Source organism: Gorilla gorilla, chromosome 18, assembly GCF_029281585.2.
Source record: "Gorilla gorilla gorilla isolate KB3781 chromosome 18, NHGRI_mGorGor1-v2.1_pri, whole genome shotgun sequence".
Taxonomy (NCBI): domain Eukaryota; kingdom Metazoa; phylum Chordata; class Mammalia; order Primates; family Hominidae; genus Gorilla; species Gorilla gorilla.
Genome location: NC_073242.2, coordinates 21,071,915 through 21,092,455, shown reverse-complemented (window position 1 = coordinate 21,092,455; position 20,541 = coordinate 21,071,915). Strand labels below are relative to the sequence as shown.

Here is a 20,541-nt window from a genome sequence, read left to right as displayed (position 1 = left end):
TCGCCTGTCAGGAGTTCAAGGCCAGACTGGCCAACATGGTGAAACCTCATCTCTACTAAAAATACAAAAATTAGTCGGGCATGGTGGCAGAGACCTGTAATCTCAGCTACTCGGGAGGCTGAGGGAGGAGAATGGCTTGAGCCCAGGAGCTGGAGGTTGCAGTTAGCCGAGATTGCACTCCAGCCTGGGCGACTGAGTGGAGCGGAACTCTGTCTCAAAAAAAAAAAGAGGTTTTTTTTAGATCATCAGCTATTGTTAATGTTAGTGTATGTTATGTGTGGCTCAAGACAACTTTGCTTCTTTTAATATAGGCAGGGAAGTCAAAAGATTGGATATCCCTGCTTTATACCAAGAAAGACAACACAACACCCCACATTTGCAATGCTTAAAAACACTACCAGCCATCTGAAAAACATGTGACTTCTAACTTCTGTTCTTTTTTGTAGCAGTGGAATCCCACGGTGATATCTGAGGGATGTGGTTACCTTTTGGAGGAGGTCGACGGTTTCTAAGGATGATTCTTTCTGAGTGAAATATTGTCAGTGTCATTGACCTTTTCATTATTTCAACTATTATTATTCCAGGTTATCAATACTCTGGCTGACCATCATCATCGTGGGACTGACTTTGGTGGAAGTCCTTGGTTAGATATCATTATTGAATTTCCGAGAAGTTATAAAGTTGTCATTATCCTCTGGACAGTTTACCTTTGGGTGAGTATACTAACTTTCTGTAGAGGTATACTTGTAATCACAAATAAGAATAAATTATATAAAACAATTCACGTTTCTGGACTTCATTATGAATATGTGGTTTTACCCAAAAAATCAGGGAAATGATTTATTAGCATAAGAATTATGAAAATATCTGCCATTTACATTATGAAAATTAAATAGGTCAGTGTTTAATAGAATGTCAACAGAGCTTTTGGTCAAAAATAAGTTTTTTTAACCTTTGTGCTATTTGTCACAAATGGAGTATGAGGTTTCGTCACTTAAATAGGAAATTCTTTCTAAACTCTTCTGTTTTATAGTTCTATCGTATGGGTGGAAGGAAAGCTTCCAGTCTCCTCTCTGAAGATTCACTGCAGAAATGAGCTGACAACAGACAGCTTAACAGGAAAAGAAAAACATAGAACAGGCATAAACATGGGAACCAGCTGAAAAATGAGACTGCTAGAAGGGCTGGATGGTTGATGCTTAAAGAGCAGCCTCTTCTGAGGGGAGAGGGAGATAGATGGAGATGTAGGCCATTTAGAGGGGCAGCAAATGATTTTTAGGGGAAATGAAAGAGCCCAAGGAACAAACAATTGGCCTGAGACAAAGTTCCTCTGAGGTCATAGGGACGAGGTGACAAACTGCCGGAAGGTGAAGGGCAGAACTGCACTGCGTCTCATGATGCAGAGAAAGCCCCAGAGAATCTCTTAGAACTGCCCTCCAAGAGAATCAATGAAAAGTGTGTCTGGGCAGGGTAATTTTGAATGAGATCATTCAAAGTGCATGTTCCCACTTGCAACTGGAGAGAGATCAGTATGTCAAAAGTCTGTACTTGGTAAGAATTTGGCTGCTAAGTTGTGCCATAATTTGTCTTTTGAGCCTTTTTTCCTTTGGGTAAGTTGAGCTCTACATTTTGTCTTGCCATTCATGACAGTAAAAATATGGTTGTCTGGGGGCTGAACCTCCTTCTGAACAATGATCCAAGATAAAAGTACTAATACCACAATGCTTTTTTGTATTTAAGGGAAGAGGAAGTATGTTTCAGTTTTACCACCTAGATAATTACACGTCATTTGGCACTGCCTTTCAAGATATGTAGAAAACAGAAAATATATGAGTTATGAAGATATCTAGGCACATTTAACATTCTCTATGCCACTTAGTCCTGAACAGAGAATTTTCGGTATAAATTGGAGGAAGCTTTTTTTTTTTTTTTTTTTTCTTTTTCTTTTCTCACCCCCAAGACGAGTCTCCGTCTGTTGCCCAGGCTGGAGTATAATGGTGTGATCTCAGCTCACTGCAACCTCCACCTCTTGGCTTCAAGTGATTCCCCTCCCTCAGCCTCTCAAGTAGCTGGGATTACAGGTGCCCACCACCATGCCCAGCAAATTTTTGTATTTTTAGTAGAGTCGGGGTTTTACCATGTTGGCCAGGCTAGTCTCAAAACCCGACCTCAAATGATCCACCCGCCTCAGCCTCCCAAAGTGCTGGGATGACAAGTGTGAGCCACCACGTGAGCCAGGGGAAGTTTTTAAATTTACCACTTTTTAACAATTCCATTTAGGAAAGTTCAGTTGAGCTGTTGGACTTGGACAACTTCGCACCTCTCATCTTTGTCCTTGTCATCTAGTCATCTATACCATTACCTCCTAAGCAGGGACATCATGGGTGCCATGAAGCATTCATGCGTGATGGCATTTCTTTGCTTGTCATTTCTTCATGTGTTTGACATTTCTCCTAGCTCCAAACGGGGCCAGCTACCTTTCCTATGAAATCTAGCAGTAGCTGTGGGATTGACGTGGTTGCTGTTTTCATCTTTTTAGATTACCCATTGCTTCTCTTGAAATCCTAGTACATGATTTTTTTTTATCCTATGTGCAGAAATCAGGAAAAAACAAATTCTACAAAGAATTTGAAAGATATTATTTCAGGCCAGGTGTGGTGGCTCATGCCTGTAATCCCAGCACTTTGGGAGGCTGAGGCAGATGGATCACTTGAGGTCAGGAGTTCAAGACCAGATGGGCCAACATGGTGAAACCCCATCTCTACTAAAAAGACAAAAATTAGGCAGGCATGGTAGCAGGCACCTGTAATCCCAGCTACTTGGGAGGCCGAGGCACAAGAATCGCTTGAATCTGGGAGGTGCAGGTTGCCGTGAGCCAAGGTAGCTACGCCACTGCACTTCAGCATGGTTGAGAGTGACACTCCGTCTCAAGAAAAAAGTCATTTCAATGACTACCTCAGGAGATTCATAGGTATCTGACCCACATCTGAGATGGGATTTGCATTGCATTTTAGCTATGATGAGAACAAATATTTAGTATCTTCGAAGATTAAAAGCATACTGTGATAATATGGAAATCTTGGTGGGAATTCAGTCATTAGTGAGAATGTTTTGCGTTAAGTTCAAACCAGCCTCAATGAAGCTGATGTGAGGGAAGGGAAAGTGAACTCTGAGTAGAGCAGGGACAGAAGGAAGATGCTCCAGTGCAGATCAGGAAGGAGCAGGGGGTGAAATGTTACAAATTCTAGAACTCAGAGAGCTGAAGGTAATTACTTCCTTTTCAAGTTGTGAAACATGTTAACCTGTGGTAAAATACTTATAAGATGATAATTACCATCTAACCGTGTTGAAGTGTACAGTTCCGTTGTGTGAAGTATATTCATGTCATTTTTTTTTTTTTTTTTTTTTTTTTTGAGACGGAGTCTCACTCTGTCACCAGGCTGGAGTACAGTGGTGGGATCTTGGCTCACTGCAACCTCTGCCTCCTGAGTTCAAGCAGTTCTTCTGCCTCAGCCTCCCAAGTAGCTGGGACTACAGGCCTGCATCACCATGCTCAGCTAATTTTTGTATTTTTAGTAGAGACGGGGTTTCACCATGTTGCCCAGGATGGTCTCCATCTCTTGACCTTGTGATTCACCCGCCTCAGCCCCCCAAAGTGCTGGGATTACAGGCGTGAGCTACCGCACCTGGCCTATTTTTTTTTTTTTTTTGAGACAGAGTTTCAATTTTGTTGCCCAGGTTGGAGTGCAATGGCACAATCTCAGCTCACCACAACCTTTTCCTGCTGGGTTCAAGTGATTCTCCTGCCTCAGCCTCCCGACTAGCTGGGATTACAGGCATGCACCACCATGCCTGGCTAATTTTGTATTTTTAGCAGAGACAGCGTTTCTCCATGTTGGTGAGGCTGGTCTCAAACTCCCGACCTCAGGTGATCCGCCTGCCTCGGCCTCCCAAAGTGCTGGGATTACAGGAGTGAGCCACCGTGCCAGCCTCATGTCATTCTTTTGTGTGTGTGTGTGTGTGTGTGTGTGTGTGTGTGACAGAGTCTCATTCTGCCGCTCAGGCTGGAGTGCAGTGGTGTGATCTCGGCTCACTGCAACCTCCGCCTCCCAGCTTCAAACGGTTCTCTGCCTCAGCCTCCCGAGTAGCTCGGATTACAGGCGCCCGCTGCCGTGCCCGGCTAATTTTTGTATTTTTAGTAGAGACGGGGTTTCACCATCTTGGCCAGGCTGGTCTTGAACTCCTGACCCCGTGATCCACCTGCCTCGGCCTCCCAAAGTACTGGGATTATACGCGTGAGCCACCGTGCCCAGCCGTCATTCTTATATTATTATTTCCTAGTTGTCTTTCCTGAAGACTATCTTCCAGTCTGAAAATGGACATGATGGATCCACAGATGTACAGCAGAGAGCCTGGAGGTCCAACCGCCGTAGACAGGAAGGTATGGCTCTGTTGGAGTCCCCATAGTGTGGAAATGAGTTTGCCCTGGAAAGAGAAAGAACAGCTTCTTGCCCTCAGGTTTCTCACCTTCTCCTCTCCTCACTCTCACCAAGGGCTGAGGTCCATTTGTATGCACACAAAGAAAAGAGTTTCTTCCTTTCCAGGAAATAAAATTGGCCGGAAGGACGTCATTACTCTGTGGAGACATGTGAAAACCAAAGTTAGAGCTAAAATCCGTAAGATGAAGGTGACAACGAAAATCAACCATCATGACAAAATCAATGGAAAGAGGAAGACCACCAAAAAACAGTAAGATGTGCCTTGACACAAATACTGTTGTATGAACCATGTGCCAATCAAAGTAGACAACTGTAAAGTCCTTGAGAATATTTTCTACAATATTTGTGGCAAATTCAGTGGGTTCAAAATTGAGTTTGTCCTTTCTGCTTCATTAGTTTAAGCTGTATAATTCCTTTCCCTTCCTACATTCTTGTTTGTCATTTTTTCGGGGGAAGAGGAGTTGCTAGTACTGGCATTGGTTTTCCTTTCTCTCTCTTTTTTTTTTTTTTTTTTTCCTGAGATGGAGCTTTGCTGTTGTTGCCCAGGCTGTAGTGCAATGGCACAATCTCAGCTCACTGCCTTTTGGGTTCAAGCGATTCTCCTGCCTAAGCCTCCCAAGTAGCTGGGATTACAGGTGCCCACCACCACGCCCAGCTTATTTTTGTATTTTTACTAGAGATGGGGTTTCACCATGTTGTCCAGGCTGGTCTCGAACTTCTGACCTCAGGTAATCCACCTGCCTCAGCCTCCCAAAGTGCTGGGATTACAGGCGTGAGCCACCACAGCCAGCCTTTTTTTTTTTTTTAATTTTGAGATAGAGTCTCGCTCTGTCGCCCAGGCTGGAGTGCTATGGTGCAATCTTGGCTCACTGCAACCTCTGCCTCCCAGTTTGAAGCAATTCTGCCTCAGCTTCCCGAGTAGCTTGGATTACTGGTGTGTGCCACCACATTTGGCCAATTTTTTTTTTTTTTTTTTTTTGAGACAGAGTCTCACTCTGTCACCCAGGCTAGAGTGCAGTGGCATGATCTTGGCTCGCTGCAACCTCCACCTCCCAGGTTCAAGCGATTCTTATCCCTCAGCCTCTTGAGTAGCTGGGACTACAGGCATATGCCACCATGCCCAGATAATTTTTGTATTTTTGGTAGAGGCGGGGTTTCACCATATTGGCCAAGCTGGTCTAGAACTCCTGACATCATGATCCACACACCTCGGCCTCCCAATGTGCTGGGATTACAGGCATGAGCCACCGTGCCCAGCCCAATATTTGTAATTTTAGTAGAGACAGGAGTTCACCATGTTGGCCAGGCTAGTCTTGAACTCCTGACCTCAGGTGATCTGCCTACCTCAGCCTCCCAGTGTGAGCCACCACACCCAGACTGGATTGTTGAATTCAATGCTTGGGTCACCTCCAGATTCATTTTCACAGTCTTTCATGTTTTGGTCATATTACATTGTGTTTTGCTGCCATATGACTGATCTTGTTTTGTTAAATGTGAGATACTTGTTAAGAAATATTTAGCAATGAATTGAGGCCTACTAGCATGTTATCTTGCTGCGGAAGAGATGGGAGTCTACTTCTGGGGGATGGTCAGGGGTCCTCCATACAGGCTGCAATTGAGGTCGCCGGTGCAGGCTCAGTCCCTACAAAGGCCAGGGTATTTCGTGTCCACCTCTATTCTGATGCATGACTCTTCTGGGTCTCAACCAGAGCCAGTGGACTTCAGTATGGGTCGCTTTCATTGGCAGACCCTCAATCCACTTGTTTTCCTTCTAATCCCACGCATGTGTGCAAAAGCTGCTGTGCTTCTTTGCATCTCAGTAGTTCCTTCTGGAATTCAGCAATGAAACTCAGGGAAATGGGTTCCAAATGCGAGGCTGACTTTCATCCTGGGTTTCCTTCTTCTCCATCTTCACCTCATGTCTGTTTACTGCCATGTTAGCAATTTGATGTATTCAATCATGGGTTTTATATTCTGTTTGGTGTCCCCCATTGTTCTCATCGGAGATCAGAAGCTTCAGATGCACTTACGTCAACTCAAGAGTAGAATGCTTCCTTAGCTTCCCTCCAGAGTCAGGTTTTATGTTTCTAGTTCCCAAGTGCACAGCAGGAGTAGTGATGTCCTCACTGGCTTCTCATTTGCATTAAACTGTGAGCTTCTTTAGCGTGGGGACAGGACCCTGCTCCCATTGCATTCTCAGCACCTCACCACACACTCGTTGTTTGAGGCCACTCCAGACAGCATGTGCTGAAGGATGCCCTGTGGTCGGAAACAAGTTTATTAACTTTCTCTTTGAAGTGTTTTCGTCCCTGTTTCCTAGCGTTCTGGGAATTTTACACATCCTTCCTATAAAACCAAGTATCAGGTGAGATCCTTAGGATCAGGACCATGAATCAAGTGGTGTGAGGGCAACACGGCAAACTTACCCTTTTTAGGCCGTTTCCTTTTTCTGCCCTCAATCTCTGTGAACTGAACCTTGTTAAAGTCAGTCAACACCAGGGTGGATGGTTTGCCGTTGTCACCTATTTTCAGGACATAACACCCTGACTTAGGAGCCATTCCAATCATTTGTAATTCAATAGATGCGCCCAGCCTTCAGATTGCCTTTTCTCTCAACCAGGATCTTTAAAGTCGATGACAAGAGTTCCAGTCCTGAATCATGGCAAAGTGCAGTAGTGAACTGCGGGGTTAATGACACCATATTCTGGAAGGATCTCTCTTTGGCTGATGGTCTGAGTTCCGGCATCAGCCTCTGACTGAGAATCAGGTCTCACACAGGAGGAGTCAGATGAGGAGCAATCCTCTGCTTCCGATGGAGTTAGTTGTGATGAATTGGTGAGGTCTGGTTTTTCACACTGAACTAAAATGAGCTTTCGCTGTGTCAAGCACAAGACTGACCCCAGAAACACACATAGTGCACCTCATAGAAGCTTTTAATAGTCTTTATATTTACTAAAGAATAGGACTAACTATGGAACTATGAAGATGAGCTGGAAATGACAGGTGACTTGCCAGCAGGCCAGAGTGTGACTTTTTTTTGTCCCTCAATGGGAGGTGTCAATTCTCCCTTCGGTTGTGAGAATCAGTTGGTTCATTTGTGGAAAGGTTGCAGGGGGGATCTTTGAATCACAGCCTTCAGATGCCAGAAGGGCAGAGGGAATCCCACACGGGCTGGTGGATCATGTGTGTGCATTTCTCTCCCTTCTAATCTGAGGAAACTAAGCATGAAAGAATGTGAGCATGCAGAAAAGGAGAGGTAGGTATCAGAGGCAGAGGAAAATGGGAAATTGGATATGAAAGAAATACACACCTACAAGTGAGTTCAGAAACTGAACCCCACCCTCCTGGGAAACGCCCATTGGAGTGTTGTTTTTAACCTTTGTACAATGTTTAGACCCAGTAAATGCAGAAATAGAAACAAATGGTCAGAAGACATATCGTGAGAGAGAGAGAGAGTTCACAAAACAGAAAACAAAGTACCTTAATATTTACCAGTGACCAAAAGATGTGAAGTAGCAAAACGTCTCCTGACCCCATTGCCAGCTAGACTGTGTGGAAACTCGGTTCATACCAGCCATTCTAGGGGTGGGGTGAGTTGTTGTCATCCTTAGGAAAGTGTGTTGTTGTAGGATCAACCACATCCTTCAAAAGGACTATGCCTGTTTATAAGCCCAGCTGTTTCTGCCCTGTGAAACACGGTAAGGATATTAATACAAAGACAATACAGCTTTATGATAAAAGATGCTCAATGAAGGATGAATTAGGGATATACTGAGAATGGGGAAGGAAACTATCATCTCAGAAGTCAGCAGGCAGTAAGCAAGAGGAGGAATCAATATAGCAACAGTTTGGATCAGACTGTACAGTTTTTTTGTTTTTGTTTTTGTTTTTGTTTTTGTTTTTGTTTTTCTGAGATGGAGTCTCGCTGTGTCACCCAGGCTGGAGTGCAATGACGTGATCTTGGCTCACTGCAACCTCCGCCTCCCAGGTTCAAGTGATTCCCCTGCCTCAGCCTCCCGAGTAGCTGGGATTACAGGTGCCTGCCACCACGCCTGGCTAATTTTTTGTATTTTTAGTAGAGAAGGGGTTTCACCATATTAGCCACAATGGTCTCAATCTCCTGACCTCATGATCCATCCGCCTCGCCCTCCCAGAGTGCTGGGATTACAGGCGTCAGCCACTGTGACCGGCTCAGACTGTACTCTTATAGCCATCTGAAATACGTTTTCTAGGTATAGATAGATTGTGTAAGGGTACAGTTGTGAGGATAAGAGAAACATGGCAGATTATTTAAAATCATCCTGAAAGTGGTGCTTTATCTGATGAAAGTGATTGTAATCCATAGGAAAATGTTTCAACGTGCGCAAGAGTTGCGGCGGCGGGCAGAGGACTACCACAAACGCAAAGTAAGGAGCTTCCTCCCCGCAGTTGCAGGATAGTTCAGTGCTGATGCAGATGATGCCACGGCCCTTAGACTCTCTCAACATTCAATTTCTCATGTGTTGGCTTTTTCAGATCCCCCCTTCTGCAAGAAAGCCTCTTTGCAACTGGGTAAGTTTGCTTGTTTTCCTTGCTTTTGGACATAGTCTGCCAGGTCAGGACATGGATACATTTTTCTCCCTACAGCTCTGTGCTCAAGCCCTGCAGAGGGAGATGGCAGAGAGAAAGGCTGCCTACAAGCATCACAGTCCCATCCCTGTTGGTAACCGTGTTGTGCAAAAACACTTTCATCCCCACCCAGTGGGGCCCCTGATCTAATATTCTAAGTGTCAGAGGTCCCGTATTTGTAATAGCAAATGGGCCCTGACTGTAAATTAGTGAAGAGTGAATGTAACTTATTACCCACAGGGACAATTCCAAATGAAGGCCTTAAATGATGCTCAGCTAAGCTGGTTCTTGTGTGGCCTCTGTACCTTCAAAAGCTGCCGAGTCCTATGATTACACGTGATGGGACTTGTACACTTGAAGTGAAACACAGTTTTAAAACTTGCTTTGTTTAGAATTCCCACCTCATTTTTCCATGGACAAAAGTATTCTTCATGTCCTAGTGCACTTACAATTTGGTATTACCTGGGAGTGAAAAGAAATATTATAGCCATGCCTAACTGACTTCTTGAGATAAGATTGTTCTGTCAGAAAACCCTCTCCCAGTTCCCCTGCAGCTCTTCAGGAATCCACATCTCTCCAGAGCTCTTTGTTCTCATGGGTGGCACCTCCAGAGTGAAGAAGATCCTTTGTCAAGAAGGGAAACAGAGGGGAAATGAGAGGGTCCTGCAGGCAGAGCTGGAATCAACTTCCACTCTGCCTCTTGCAAGCTGTGTGACCCTGGGCACAATTTCTCCTTCCTCTGGAAACCTCTGTTCTCTTAGATTTGGAGCAGGGTGGTCACACTGACCTTGCAGAGTTCTGAGAATCAGAGACAGAACATAAAAGGCCTGGAAAACATTCTCCAAAAAGAAGCTGCAACATGTGTGGACAATGGGCTTTTCATGCCTCTCTTACTGTCTCTTACTGTCTGTTGACCTGGTGCAAGAAACATGCTCTGGTGATGGCTGTGAGGGAGGAATGAGGATAGACATAGACACTCCTGTGTCTCAAACATGCTTCTTTATTACTCTGTTATGACTCTGTCTTCCCTGGGGCAGGACCCCAGCCTGCCTACATTTGCAGACAGACACAGTGGCATGTGGAGACAACAGTGTGTCCCAATGACTTTTCTTTACCCCCCAGCTGTCGGCAGTACTCAGTGGAAGGGTGATATTATGACACTGATACTGCTATTTTGAAACCTGGAGGATGGAAAGGTGCAAAAATCTATCACCAGCAACAGAAGGTGCAGACTGTGTTGGTGGCGGTAATTTTGTCCATCAAACGGATATGTGTGAAAACATTCCCTCCTTTGTCCCTGCAGGTCAGAATGGCGGCAGCGGAGCATCGTCATTCTTCAGGATTGCCCCACTGGCCCTACCTCACAGCTGAAACTTTAAAAAACAGGATGGGCCACCAGCCACCTCCTCCAACTCAACAACATTCTATAACTGATAACTCCCTGAGCCTCAAGACACGTGCCGAGTGTCTGGTCTATCCCCTTCCACCCTCAGCGGATGATAATCTCACGACGCCTCCCGAGTGTTTCCTCACTCCTCTTCCACCCTCAGCTCCACCCTCAGCTCCACCCTCAGCGGATGATAATCTCAAGACACCTCCCTTAGCTACTCAGGAGGCTGAGGCAGAAAAACCACCCAAACCCGAGAGACAGAGGGCCGCTGACGTGGAACCACCACCGAAACCCGAGAGGCGGAGGGCCGGTGACGTGCAACCATCACGGAAACCCGAGAGGCGGAGGGCCGCTGACGTGCAACCATCACGGAAACCCGAGAGGCGGAGGGCCGCTGACGTGCAACCATCACGGAAACCCGAGAGGCGGAGGGCCGCTGACGTGCAACCATCACGGAAACCCGAGAGGCGGAGGGCCGCTGACGTCGAACCAGCACCGAAACCCGAGAGGCGGAGGGCCGCAGTGGATGATAAGACACCTGCCGAGTTTCTGGTCTATCCTCTTCCACCCTCAGCGGATGATAATCTCGAAACGCCTCTCGAGTGTCTCCTCACTCCTCTTCCACCCTCACCTCCATCCTCAGCGGATGATAAGACACCTGCCGAGTTTCTGGTCTATCCCCTTCCACCCTCAGCGGATGATGATCTCGAAATGCCTCTCGAGTGTCTCCTCACTCCTCTTCCACCCTCACCTCCATCCTCAGCTCCACCCTCAGCGGATGATGATCTCGAAATGCCTCTCGAGTGTCTCCTCACTCCTCTTCCACCCTCACTTCCATCCTCAGCTCCACCCTCAGCGGATGATGATCTCGAAATGCCTCTCGAGTGTCTCCTCACTCCTCTTCCACCCTCACCTCCATCCTCAGCTCCACCCTCAGCGGATGATGATCTCGAAATGCCTCTCGAGTGTCTCCTCACTCCTCTTGCACCCTCACCTCCATCCTCAGCTCCACCCTCAGCGGATGATGAGACACCTGCCGAGTTTGTGGTCTATCCCCTTCCACCCTCAGCGGATGATGATCTCGAAATGCCTCTCGAGTGTCTCCTCACTCCTCTTCCACCCTCACCTCCATCCTCAGCTCCACCCTCAGCGGATGATGATCTCGAAATGCCTCTCGAGTGTCTCCTCACTCCTCTTCCACCCTCACCTCCATCCTCAGCTCCACCCTCAGCGGATGATGATCTCGAAATGCCTCTCGAGTGTCTCCTCACTCCTCTTCCACCCTCACCTCCATCCTCAGCTCCACCCTCAGCGGATGATGATATCGAAATGCCTCTCGAGTGTCTCCTCACTCCTCTTCCACCCTCACCTCCATCCTCAGCTCCACCCTCAGCGGATGATGATATCGAAATGCCTCTCGAGTGTCTCCTCACTCCTCTTCCACCCTCACCTCCATCCTCAGCTCCACCCTCAGCGGATGATGAGACACTTGCCGAGTTTGTGGTATATCTCCTTCCACCCTCAGCGGATGATGATCTCGAAACGCCTCTCGAGTGTCTCCTCACTCCTCTTGCACCCTCACCTCCATCCTCAGCTCCACCCTCAGCGGATGATGAGACACCTGCCGAGTTTGTGGTCTATCCCCTTCCACCCTCAGCGGATGATGATCTCGAAATGCCTCTCGAGTGTCTCCTCACTCCTCTTCCACCCTCACCTCCATCCTCAGCTCCACCCTCAGCGGATGATGATCTCGAAATGCCTCTCGAGTGTCTCCTCACTCCTCTTCCACCCTCACCTCCATCCTCAGCTCCACCCTCAGCGGATGATGATCTCGAAATGCCTCTCGAGTGTCTCCTCACTCCTCTTGCACCCTCACCTCCATCCTCAGCTCCACCCTCAGCGGATGATGAGACACCTGCCGAGTTTGTGGTCTATCCCCTTCCACCCTCAGCGGATGATGATCTCGAAATGCCTCTCGAGTGTCTCCTCACTCCTCTTCCACCCTCACCTCCATCCTCAGCTCCACCCTCAGCGGATGATGATCTCGAAATGCCTCTCGAGTGTCTCCTCACTCCTCTTCCACCCTCACCTCCATCCTCAGCTCCACCCTCAGCGGATGATGATCTCGAAATGCCTCTCGAGTGTCTCCTCACTCCTCTTCCACCCTCACCTCCATCCTCAGCTCCACCCTCAGCGGATGATGATATCGAAATGCCTCTCGAGTGTCTCCTCACTCCTCTTCCACCCTCACCTCCATCCTCAGCTCCACCCTCAGCGGATGATGATATCGAAATGCCTCTCGAGTGTCTCCTCACTCCTCTTCCACCCTCACCTCCATCCTCAGCTCCACCCTCAGCGGATGATGAGACACTTGCCGAGTTTGTGGTATATCTCCTTCCACCCTCAGCGGATGATGATCTCGAAACGCCTCTCGAGTGTCTCCTCACTCCTCTTGCACCCTCACCTCCATCCTCAGCTCCACCCTCAGCGGATGATGAGACACCTGCCGAGTTTGTGGTCTATCCCCTTCCACCCTCAGCGGATGATGATCTCGAAATGCCTCTCGAGTGTCTCCTCACTCCTCTTCCACCCTCACCTCCATCCTCAGCTCCACCCTCAGCGGATGATGATCTCGAAATGCCTCTCGAGTGTCTCCTCACTCCTCTTCCACCCTCACCTCCATCCTCAGCTCCACCCTCAGCGGATGATGATCTCGAAATGCCTCTCGAGTGTCTCCTCACTCCTCTTCCACCCTCACCTCCATCCTCAGCTCCACCCTCAGCGGATGATGATCTCGAAATGCCTCTCGAGTGTCTCCTCACTCCTCTTCCACCCTCACCTCCATCCTCAGCTCCACCCTCAGTGGATGATGATCTCGAAATGCCTCTCGAGTGTCTCCTCACTCCTCTTCCACCCTCACCTCCATCCTCAGCTCCACCCTCAGCGGATGATGAGACACTTGCCGAGTTTGTGGCATATCTCCTTCCACCCTCAGCGGATGATGATCTCGAAATGCCTCTCGAGTGTCTCCTCACTCCTCTTCCACCCTCACCTCCATCCTCAGCTCCACCCTCAGCGGATGATGAGACACCTGCCGAGTTTGTGGTCTATCCCCTTCCACCCTCAGCAGATGATAATCTCGAAACGCCTCTCGAGTGTCTCCTCACTCCTCTTCCACCCTCACCTCCATCCTCAGCAGATGATAAGACACCTGCCGAGTTTCTGGTCTATCCCCTTCCACCCTCAGCGGATGATGATCTCGAAATGCCTCTCGAGTGTCTCCTCACTCCTCTTCCACCCTCACCTCCATCCTCAGCTCCACCCTCAGCGGATGATGAGACACCTGCCGAGTTTGTGGTCTATCCCCTTCCACCCTCAGCGGATGATGATCTCGAAATGCCTCTCGAGTGTCTCCTCACTCCTCTTCCACCCTCACCTCCATCCTCAGCTCCACCCTCAGCGGATGATGAGACACTTGCCGAGTTTGTGGTCTATCTCCTTCCACCCTCAGCGGATGATGATCTCGAAACGCCTCTCGAGTGTCTCCTCACTCCTCTTCCACCCTCATCTCCATCCTCAGCTCCACCCTCAGTGGATGATAAGACACCTGACGAGTTTGTGGTCTATCCGCTTCCACCCTCAGTGGATGATAATCTCGAAACACCTCTCGAGTGTCTCCTCACTCCTCTTCCACCCTCACCTCCATCCTCAGCGGATGATAAGACACCTGCCGAGTTTCTGGTCTATCCCCTTCCACCCTCAGCGGATGATGATCTCGAAACGCCTCTCGAGTGTCTCCTCACTCCTCTTCCACCCTCAGCTCCACCCTCAGTGGATGATAATCTCAAGACACCTCCCTTAGCTACTCAGGAGGCTGAGGCAGAAAAACCACCGAAACCCGAGAGGCGGAGGGCCACTGACGTGGAACCACCACACAAACCCGAGAGGCGGAGGGCTGCTGACCTGGAATCGCCACTGAAACCCGAGAGGCGGAGCGGCGCTGACGCGCAGCCATCACGGAAACCCGAGAGGCGGAGGGCCGCTGACCTGGAATCACCACCGAAACCCGAGAGGCGGAGCACCGCTGACGTGCAACCATCACCGAAACCCGAGAGGCGGAGCACCGCTGACGCGCAGCCATCACCGAAACCCGAGAGGCGGAGCGCCGCTGACCTGGAATCACCACCGAAACCCGAGAGGCGGAGCGCCGCTGACGCGCAGCCGTCGCCGAAACCCAAGAGGCGGAGCGCCGCTGACGCGCAGCCGTCGCCGAAACCCGAGAGGCGGAGCGCCGCTGACGCGCAGCCGTCGCCGAAACCTGAGAGGCGGAGCGCTGCTGACCTGGAATCGCCACCGAAACCCGAGAGGCGGAGCGCCGCTGACGCGCAGCCATCACCGAAACCTGAGAGGCGGAGCGCTGCTGACCTGGAATCACCACCGAAACCCGAGAGGCGGAGCGCCGCTGACGCGCAGCCGTCGCCGAAACCCGAGAGGCGGAGCGCCGCTGAGGCGCAGCCGTCGCCGAAACCCGAGAGGCGGAGCGCCGCTGAGGCGCAGCCGTCGCCGAAACCCGAGAGGCGGAGCGCCGCTGAGGCGCAGCCATCGCCGAAACCTGAGAGGCGGAGCGCCGCTGACCTGGAATCACCACCGAAACCCGAGAGGCGGAGCGCCGCTGAGGCGCAGCCGTCGCCGAGACCCGAGAGGCGGAGCGCTGCTGACCTGGAATCACCACCGAAACCCGAGAGGCGGAGCGCCGCTGACCTGGAATCACCACCGAAACCCGAGAGGCGGAGGGCCGCTGACGCGCAAGCATCACCGAAACCCGAGAGGCAGAGCGCCGCTGACGCGCAGCCGTCGCCGAAACCCGAGAGGCGGAGCGCCGCTGACCTGGAATCACCACCGAAACCCGAGAGGCGGAGGGCCGCTGACGCGCAAGCATCACCGAAACCCGAGAGGCGGAGCGCCTCTGACGCGCAGCCGTCGCCGAAACCCGAGAGGCGGAGGGCCGCTGACCTGGAATCACCACCGAAACCCGAGAGGTGGAGCGCCGCTGACGCGCAGCCATCACCGAAACCTGAGAGGCAGAGCGCCGCTGACGCGCAGCCATCACTGAAACCCGAGAGGCGGAGTGCCGCTGACGCGCAGCCGTCGCCGAAACCCGAGATGCGGAGCGCCGCTGAGGCGCAGCCGTCGCCGAAACCCGAGAGGCGGAGCGCCGCTGAGGCGCAGCCGTCGCCGAAACCCGAGAGGCGGAGCGCCGCTGAGGCGCAGCCGTCGCCGAAACCTGAGAGGCGGAGCGCCGCTGACCTGGAATCACCACCGAAACCCGAGAGGCGGAGCGCCGCTGAGGCGCAGCCGTCGCCGAAACCCGAGAGGCGGAGCGCTGCTGACCTGGAATCACCACTGAAACCCGAGAGGCGGAGCACCGCTGACCTGGAATCACCATCGAAACCCGAGAGGCGGAGGGCCGCTGACGCGCAAGCATCACCAAAACCCGAGAGGCGTAGGGCTGCTGACGCGCAACCATCACCGAAACCCGAGAGGCAGAGGGCCGCTGACCTGGAATCACCACCGAAACCCGAGAGGCGGAGCGCCGCTGACGCGCAACCATCACCGAAACCCGAGAGGCGGAGGACCGCTGACCTGGAATCACCACTGAAACCCGAGAGGCGGAGGGCCGCTGACCTGGAATCACCACCGAAACCTGAGAGGCGGAGCGCTGCTGACGCGCAACCATCACCGAAACCCGAGAGGCAGAGCGCCGCTGACGCGCAGCCATCACCGAAACCCGAGAGGCGGAGTGCCGCTGACGCGCAGCCATCACCGAAACCTGAGAGGCGGAAGGCTGCTGACCTGGAATCACCACCGAAACCCGAGAGGTGGAGGGCCGCTGACAGGGAACGGCCACGCAAACCCCCACGCAAACCCAAGAGGTGGAGGGCCGCTGACAGGGAACGGCCACGCAAACCCCCACGCAAACCCAAGAGGCGGAGCGCCGCTGAGGCGCAGCCGTCGCCGAAACCCGAGAGGCGGAGCGCCACTGACGCGGAATCTCCACGCAAACCCAAGAGGCGGAGGGCCGCTGACGTGGAACCGCCACACAAACCCAAGAGGCGGAGGGCTGCTGACGTGGGACGGCCACGCAAACCCCCACGCAAACCCAAGAGGCGGAGCGCCGCTAAGGCGCAGCCGCCGCCGAAACCCGAGAGGCGGAGCGCCGCTGACCCGCAGCCGCCGCCGAAACCCGAGAGGCGGAGTGCCGCTGACGCGCAGCGGTCGCCGAAACCCGAGAGGCCGAGCGCCGCTGAGGCGCAGCCGTCGCCGAAACCCGAGAGGCGGAGCGCCGCTGACCTGGAATCACCACCGAAACCCGAGAGGTGGAGCGCCGCTGACGCGCAGCCTTCGCCGAAACCCGAGAGGCGGAGCGCCGCTGACCTGCAGCCGTCGCCGAAACCCGAGAGGCGGAGCGCCGCTGACGCGCAGCCGTCGCCGAAACCCGAGAGGCGGAGCGCCGCTGACGCGCAGCCGTCGCCGAAACCCGAGAGGCGGAGCGCCGCTGAGGCGCAGCCGTCGCCGAAACCCGAGAGGCGGAGCGCCGCTGACGCGCAGCCGTCGCCAAAACCCGAGAGGCGGAGCGCTGCTGACCTGCAGCCGTCGCCGAAACCCGAGAGGCGGAGCGCCGCTGACGCGCAGCCGTCGCCGAAACCCGAGAGGCGGAGCGCCGCTGACGCGCAGCCTTCGCCGAAACCTGAGAGGCGGAGCGCTGCTGAGCTGGAGTCACCACCGAAACCCGAGAGGCGGAGCGCCGCTGACGCGCAGCCGTCGCCGAAACCCGAGAGGCGGAGCGCCGCTGAGGCGCAGCCGTCGCCGAAACCCGAGAGGCGGAGCGCCGCTGACGCGCAGCCTTCGCCGAAACCTGAGAGGCGGAGCGCTGCTGAGCTGGAATCACCACCGAAACCCGAGAGGCGGAGCGCCGCTGAGGCGCAGCCGTCGCCGAAACCCGAGAGGCGGAGTGCCGCTGAGGCGCAGCCGTCGCCGAAACCTGAGAGGCGGAGCGCCGCTGACCTGGAATCACCACCGAAACCCGAGACGCGGAGCGCCGCTGACCTGGAATCACCACCGAAACCCGAGACGCGGAGCACCGCTGACGCGCAGCCATCATCGAAACCTGAGAGGCGGAGCGCCGCTGACCTGGAATCACCACCGAAACCCGAGAGGCAGAGCGCTGCTGACGCGCAGCCGTCGCCGAAATCTGAGAGGCGGAGCGCCGCTGACGCGCAGCCGTCGCCGAAACCCGAGAGGCGGAGCGCCGCTGACGCGGAACCGCCTCGCAAACCCAAGAGGCGGAGGGCAGCTGACATTGAACCATCATCACCCGAACCCAAGAGGCGGAGGGTCGGTGACGTGGAACTGCCACGCAAACCCAAGAGGCCGAGGGCTGCCGACGTGGAACCATCATTACCTGAACCCAAGAGGCGGAGAGTCGGTGACGTGGAACTGCCACGCAAACGCAAGAGGCCGCAGGCCGCCGACGTGGAACCATCATTACCCGAACCCAAGAGGCGGAGGGTCGGTGACGTGCAACCATCATCACCCGGACGCAAGAGGCGGAGGTTGAATTAGCTGAGAACAGGCCATTGCACTCAAGCCTGAGCAGTAAAAATAAAACTGAGTAGAACAAAATAAAAAGATCAAAAAACAAAACCCACACTCCAAAAACAAAGAATAAATAAATAATATAAAAATAAAATAAATACTGCAGTCCTTATGTTATTGCTTTGTTTCGATATCTGGTATGATTGCTTGAGGGACCTGAGGTTTTTAATCATGGGGGTTGTTTTAATCTTTAGAAGTGGTTGGTTATGTAAAATATTATTATTATTATTTTTTGAGACGATTTTGCTGTGTCACCCAGGCTGGAGTGCAGTGGCTTGATCACAGCTCACTGCAGCCTCAACCTCCTGGGCTTCAAGCAATCCTCCTGCCTCAGCCTCCCAAGTAGCTGGGATCACAGATGTGTGCCACCACGCCTGGCCAATGTTAAAAAATCCTTTAACTTTTGTGTAGAGATGCACTCCTGGACTCAAGCGATCCTCCTACTTGTCCCGACCACCAGCCCCTTTCTGATAAACACTTACACTGTTTATTATCTGATGCCATTTCTATCTTCTTCCTTGTCGTCCAGACATCAAATAATTAGCTTTCTTCAGGGGTTTCTTTTTCAAGTGCTCAGTGTTAAAGATCACTCACATTAGGGCCAGACACCACGGCTCATGCCTGTAATCCCAGCACTTTGGGAGGCCGAGGCGGGCAGAGCACTTGAGGTGGGGAGTTTGAGACCAGCCCGGCCAACTTGGTGAAACCCCACCTCTACTGAAAAAAATACAAAAATTAGCTGGGCGTGATGGTGCATGCCTGTAGTCCTAGCCACTTGGGAGGCTGAGGCATGAGAATCGCTTGAACCCAGGAGGCAGAGGTTGTAGTGAGCCAAGATCACATCAGCACACTCTAGCCTGGGTGACAGAGCGAGACTCTGCCTCAAAAAATAAATAAAATAAATATCACTTACATTAGCTATACCCAAGGGGTGGTCTATAGAGACTTGGAAGCAGTGGTTATTGCAACAGGGGCACGGAAGTCATCTGGCTATGCCAGCGTGCCCAGGGGATACTCGGGGTGGGTGGCATGGTGCTGCTGGGGACTCACCGCACAGGACGCTCTGGTTGACGCACTGCCAGGAGTAGCGCTCTGTCTTGGGGCTGCAGCCGGCCTCCTCAGCTCGAGTGTAACAACAGTCGTGGCCATGGCAGCACCTGCGGATGTCACATGGGCAGGACAGCAGGTGGGTGGAGCTCTCTCCTGGCCCTCCTCTTGCCAGGACCATGGGTGACTGAAGACCCCCAGGGAGGCACAGCATCCTCTTATCTAAGTTTTTTTTTTTTTTTTTTTTTTTTTTTTTTTTAAGAGACAGGGACTTTCTCTGTCGCCCAGGCTGGACTGCAGAGGCACGATCATAGCTCACGGCAGCCTTGAACTCCTGGGCTCAAGCGATCCTCCCACTTCAGTGTCCCGAGTAGCTGAGACTACAGGCACACGCCAGCATGCCCGGCTGGTTTTTTAATTTGTATTTCCTTTGAGACAGCGTATCTCTCTGTTGCTCAGGCTGGAGTGCAGTGGCTCAATCAGCTCACTTTAGCCTTGAACTCCCGGGCTCAAGTGATACTGCCACCTCAACCTCCCAAGTCTGCTACTACAGGAACACAAACTCCTTTCAAATGCTGGGATTACAGGTGGGAGCTACTGTACACCTGGCCTTATGTAAGCTGTTTCCCTGAAAATCCCCGACTTGGGTAATGATTCCATTGGCCCCACCATGCCCTGTCCTGCCTTCCTGGCTGTGCCCAAGCTTGGTCCCTGCCTGCCTGCCTGCCTCCCTCTCTGGGTCTCGAGCTCCTGTGACACATGACTCCTCTCTCTTCCTGGAGTGATCCAAGCCCTGCCACTTCCTGACTTTGCCCACACTGTACCGTCTGCCTGGGGCAACTTCATGTCTGCCCATTGACCCTTAGGCCTCAGCCCAGGCACAAGCCCCTGCCTCCGGAGGTCATCCAGGCCTCACCAGGCTACACCCTCTCGTAAAATTGGATTCTCTCCCTTCAGGACAGGTTTATAATGAAATCCTCCTCAGAGGCCAGGTGCGGTGACACCCATCTGTAATCCCAGCACTTTGGGAGGCTGAGGTGGGAGGATCACTTGAGGCCAGGGGGTCGAGACCAGCCTGGGCAACATAAGAGAGACTCTTGTCTCTCTTGTCTCTATAACAAATTTAAAAATTAGCTCACCAGGCCAGGCTCAGTGGCTCATGCCTGTAATCCCAACACTTTGAGAGGCCGAGGCAGGTGGATCACGAGGTCAGGAGTTCGAGAGCAGCCTGACCAACACGGCGAAACCCTGTCTCTACTAAACATACAAAATTAGCCAGGCATGGTGGCACGCACCTGTAATCCCAGCTACTCGGGAGGCTGAGGTAGGAGAATTGCTTGA

General features: G+C 52.1%; 1 protein-coding gene across 22 annotated transcripts in view; it reads left to right on the top strand.

Moving 5' to 3' along the window:
* The window catches only part of LOC115931102 (titin-like), a 40,506-nt gene extending 22,255 nt beyond the window's left edge, over nt 1-18,251 (top strand). For 16 of the 22 annotated variants that reach the window (XM_063699528.1, XM_063699521.1, XM_063699526.1 and 13 more), the window contains 6 exons: nt 585-713; nt 4,342-4,441; nt 4,554-4,749; nt 8,845-8,905; nt 9,015-9,050; nt 10,411-18,251. In XM_063699528.1, coding sequence (XP_063555598.1) covers nt 585-713; nt 4,342-4,441; nt 4,554-4,749; nt 8,845-8,905; nt 9,015-9,050; nt 10,411-18,120 — 8,232 coding nt within the window. In that variant the 3' untranslated portion in view covers nt 18,121-18,251. The other 6 variants (XM_055365442.2, XM_055365450.2, XM_055365453.2 and 3 more) reach the window with 3 other exon arrangements.
* The last annotated feature ends 2,290 nt before the right edge of the window (nt 18,252-20,541 follow it).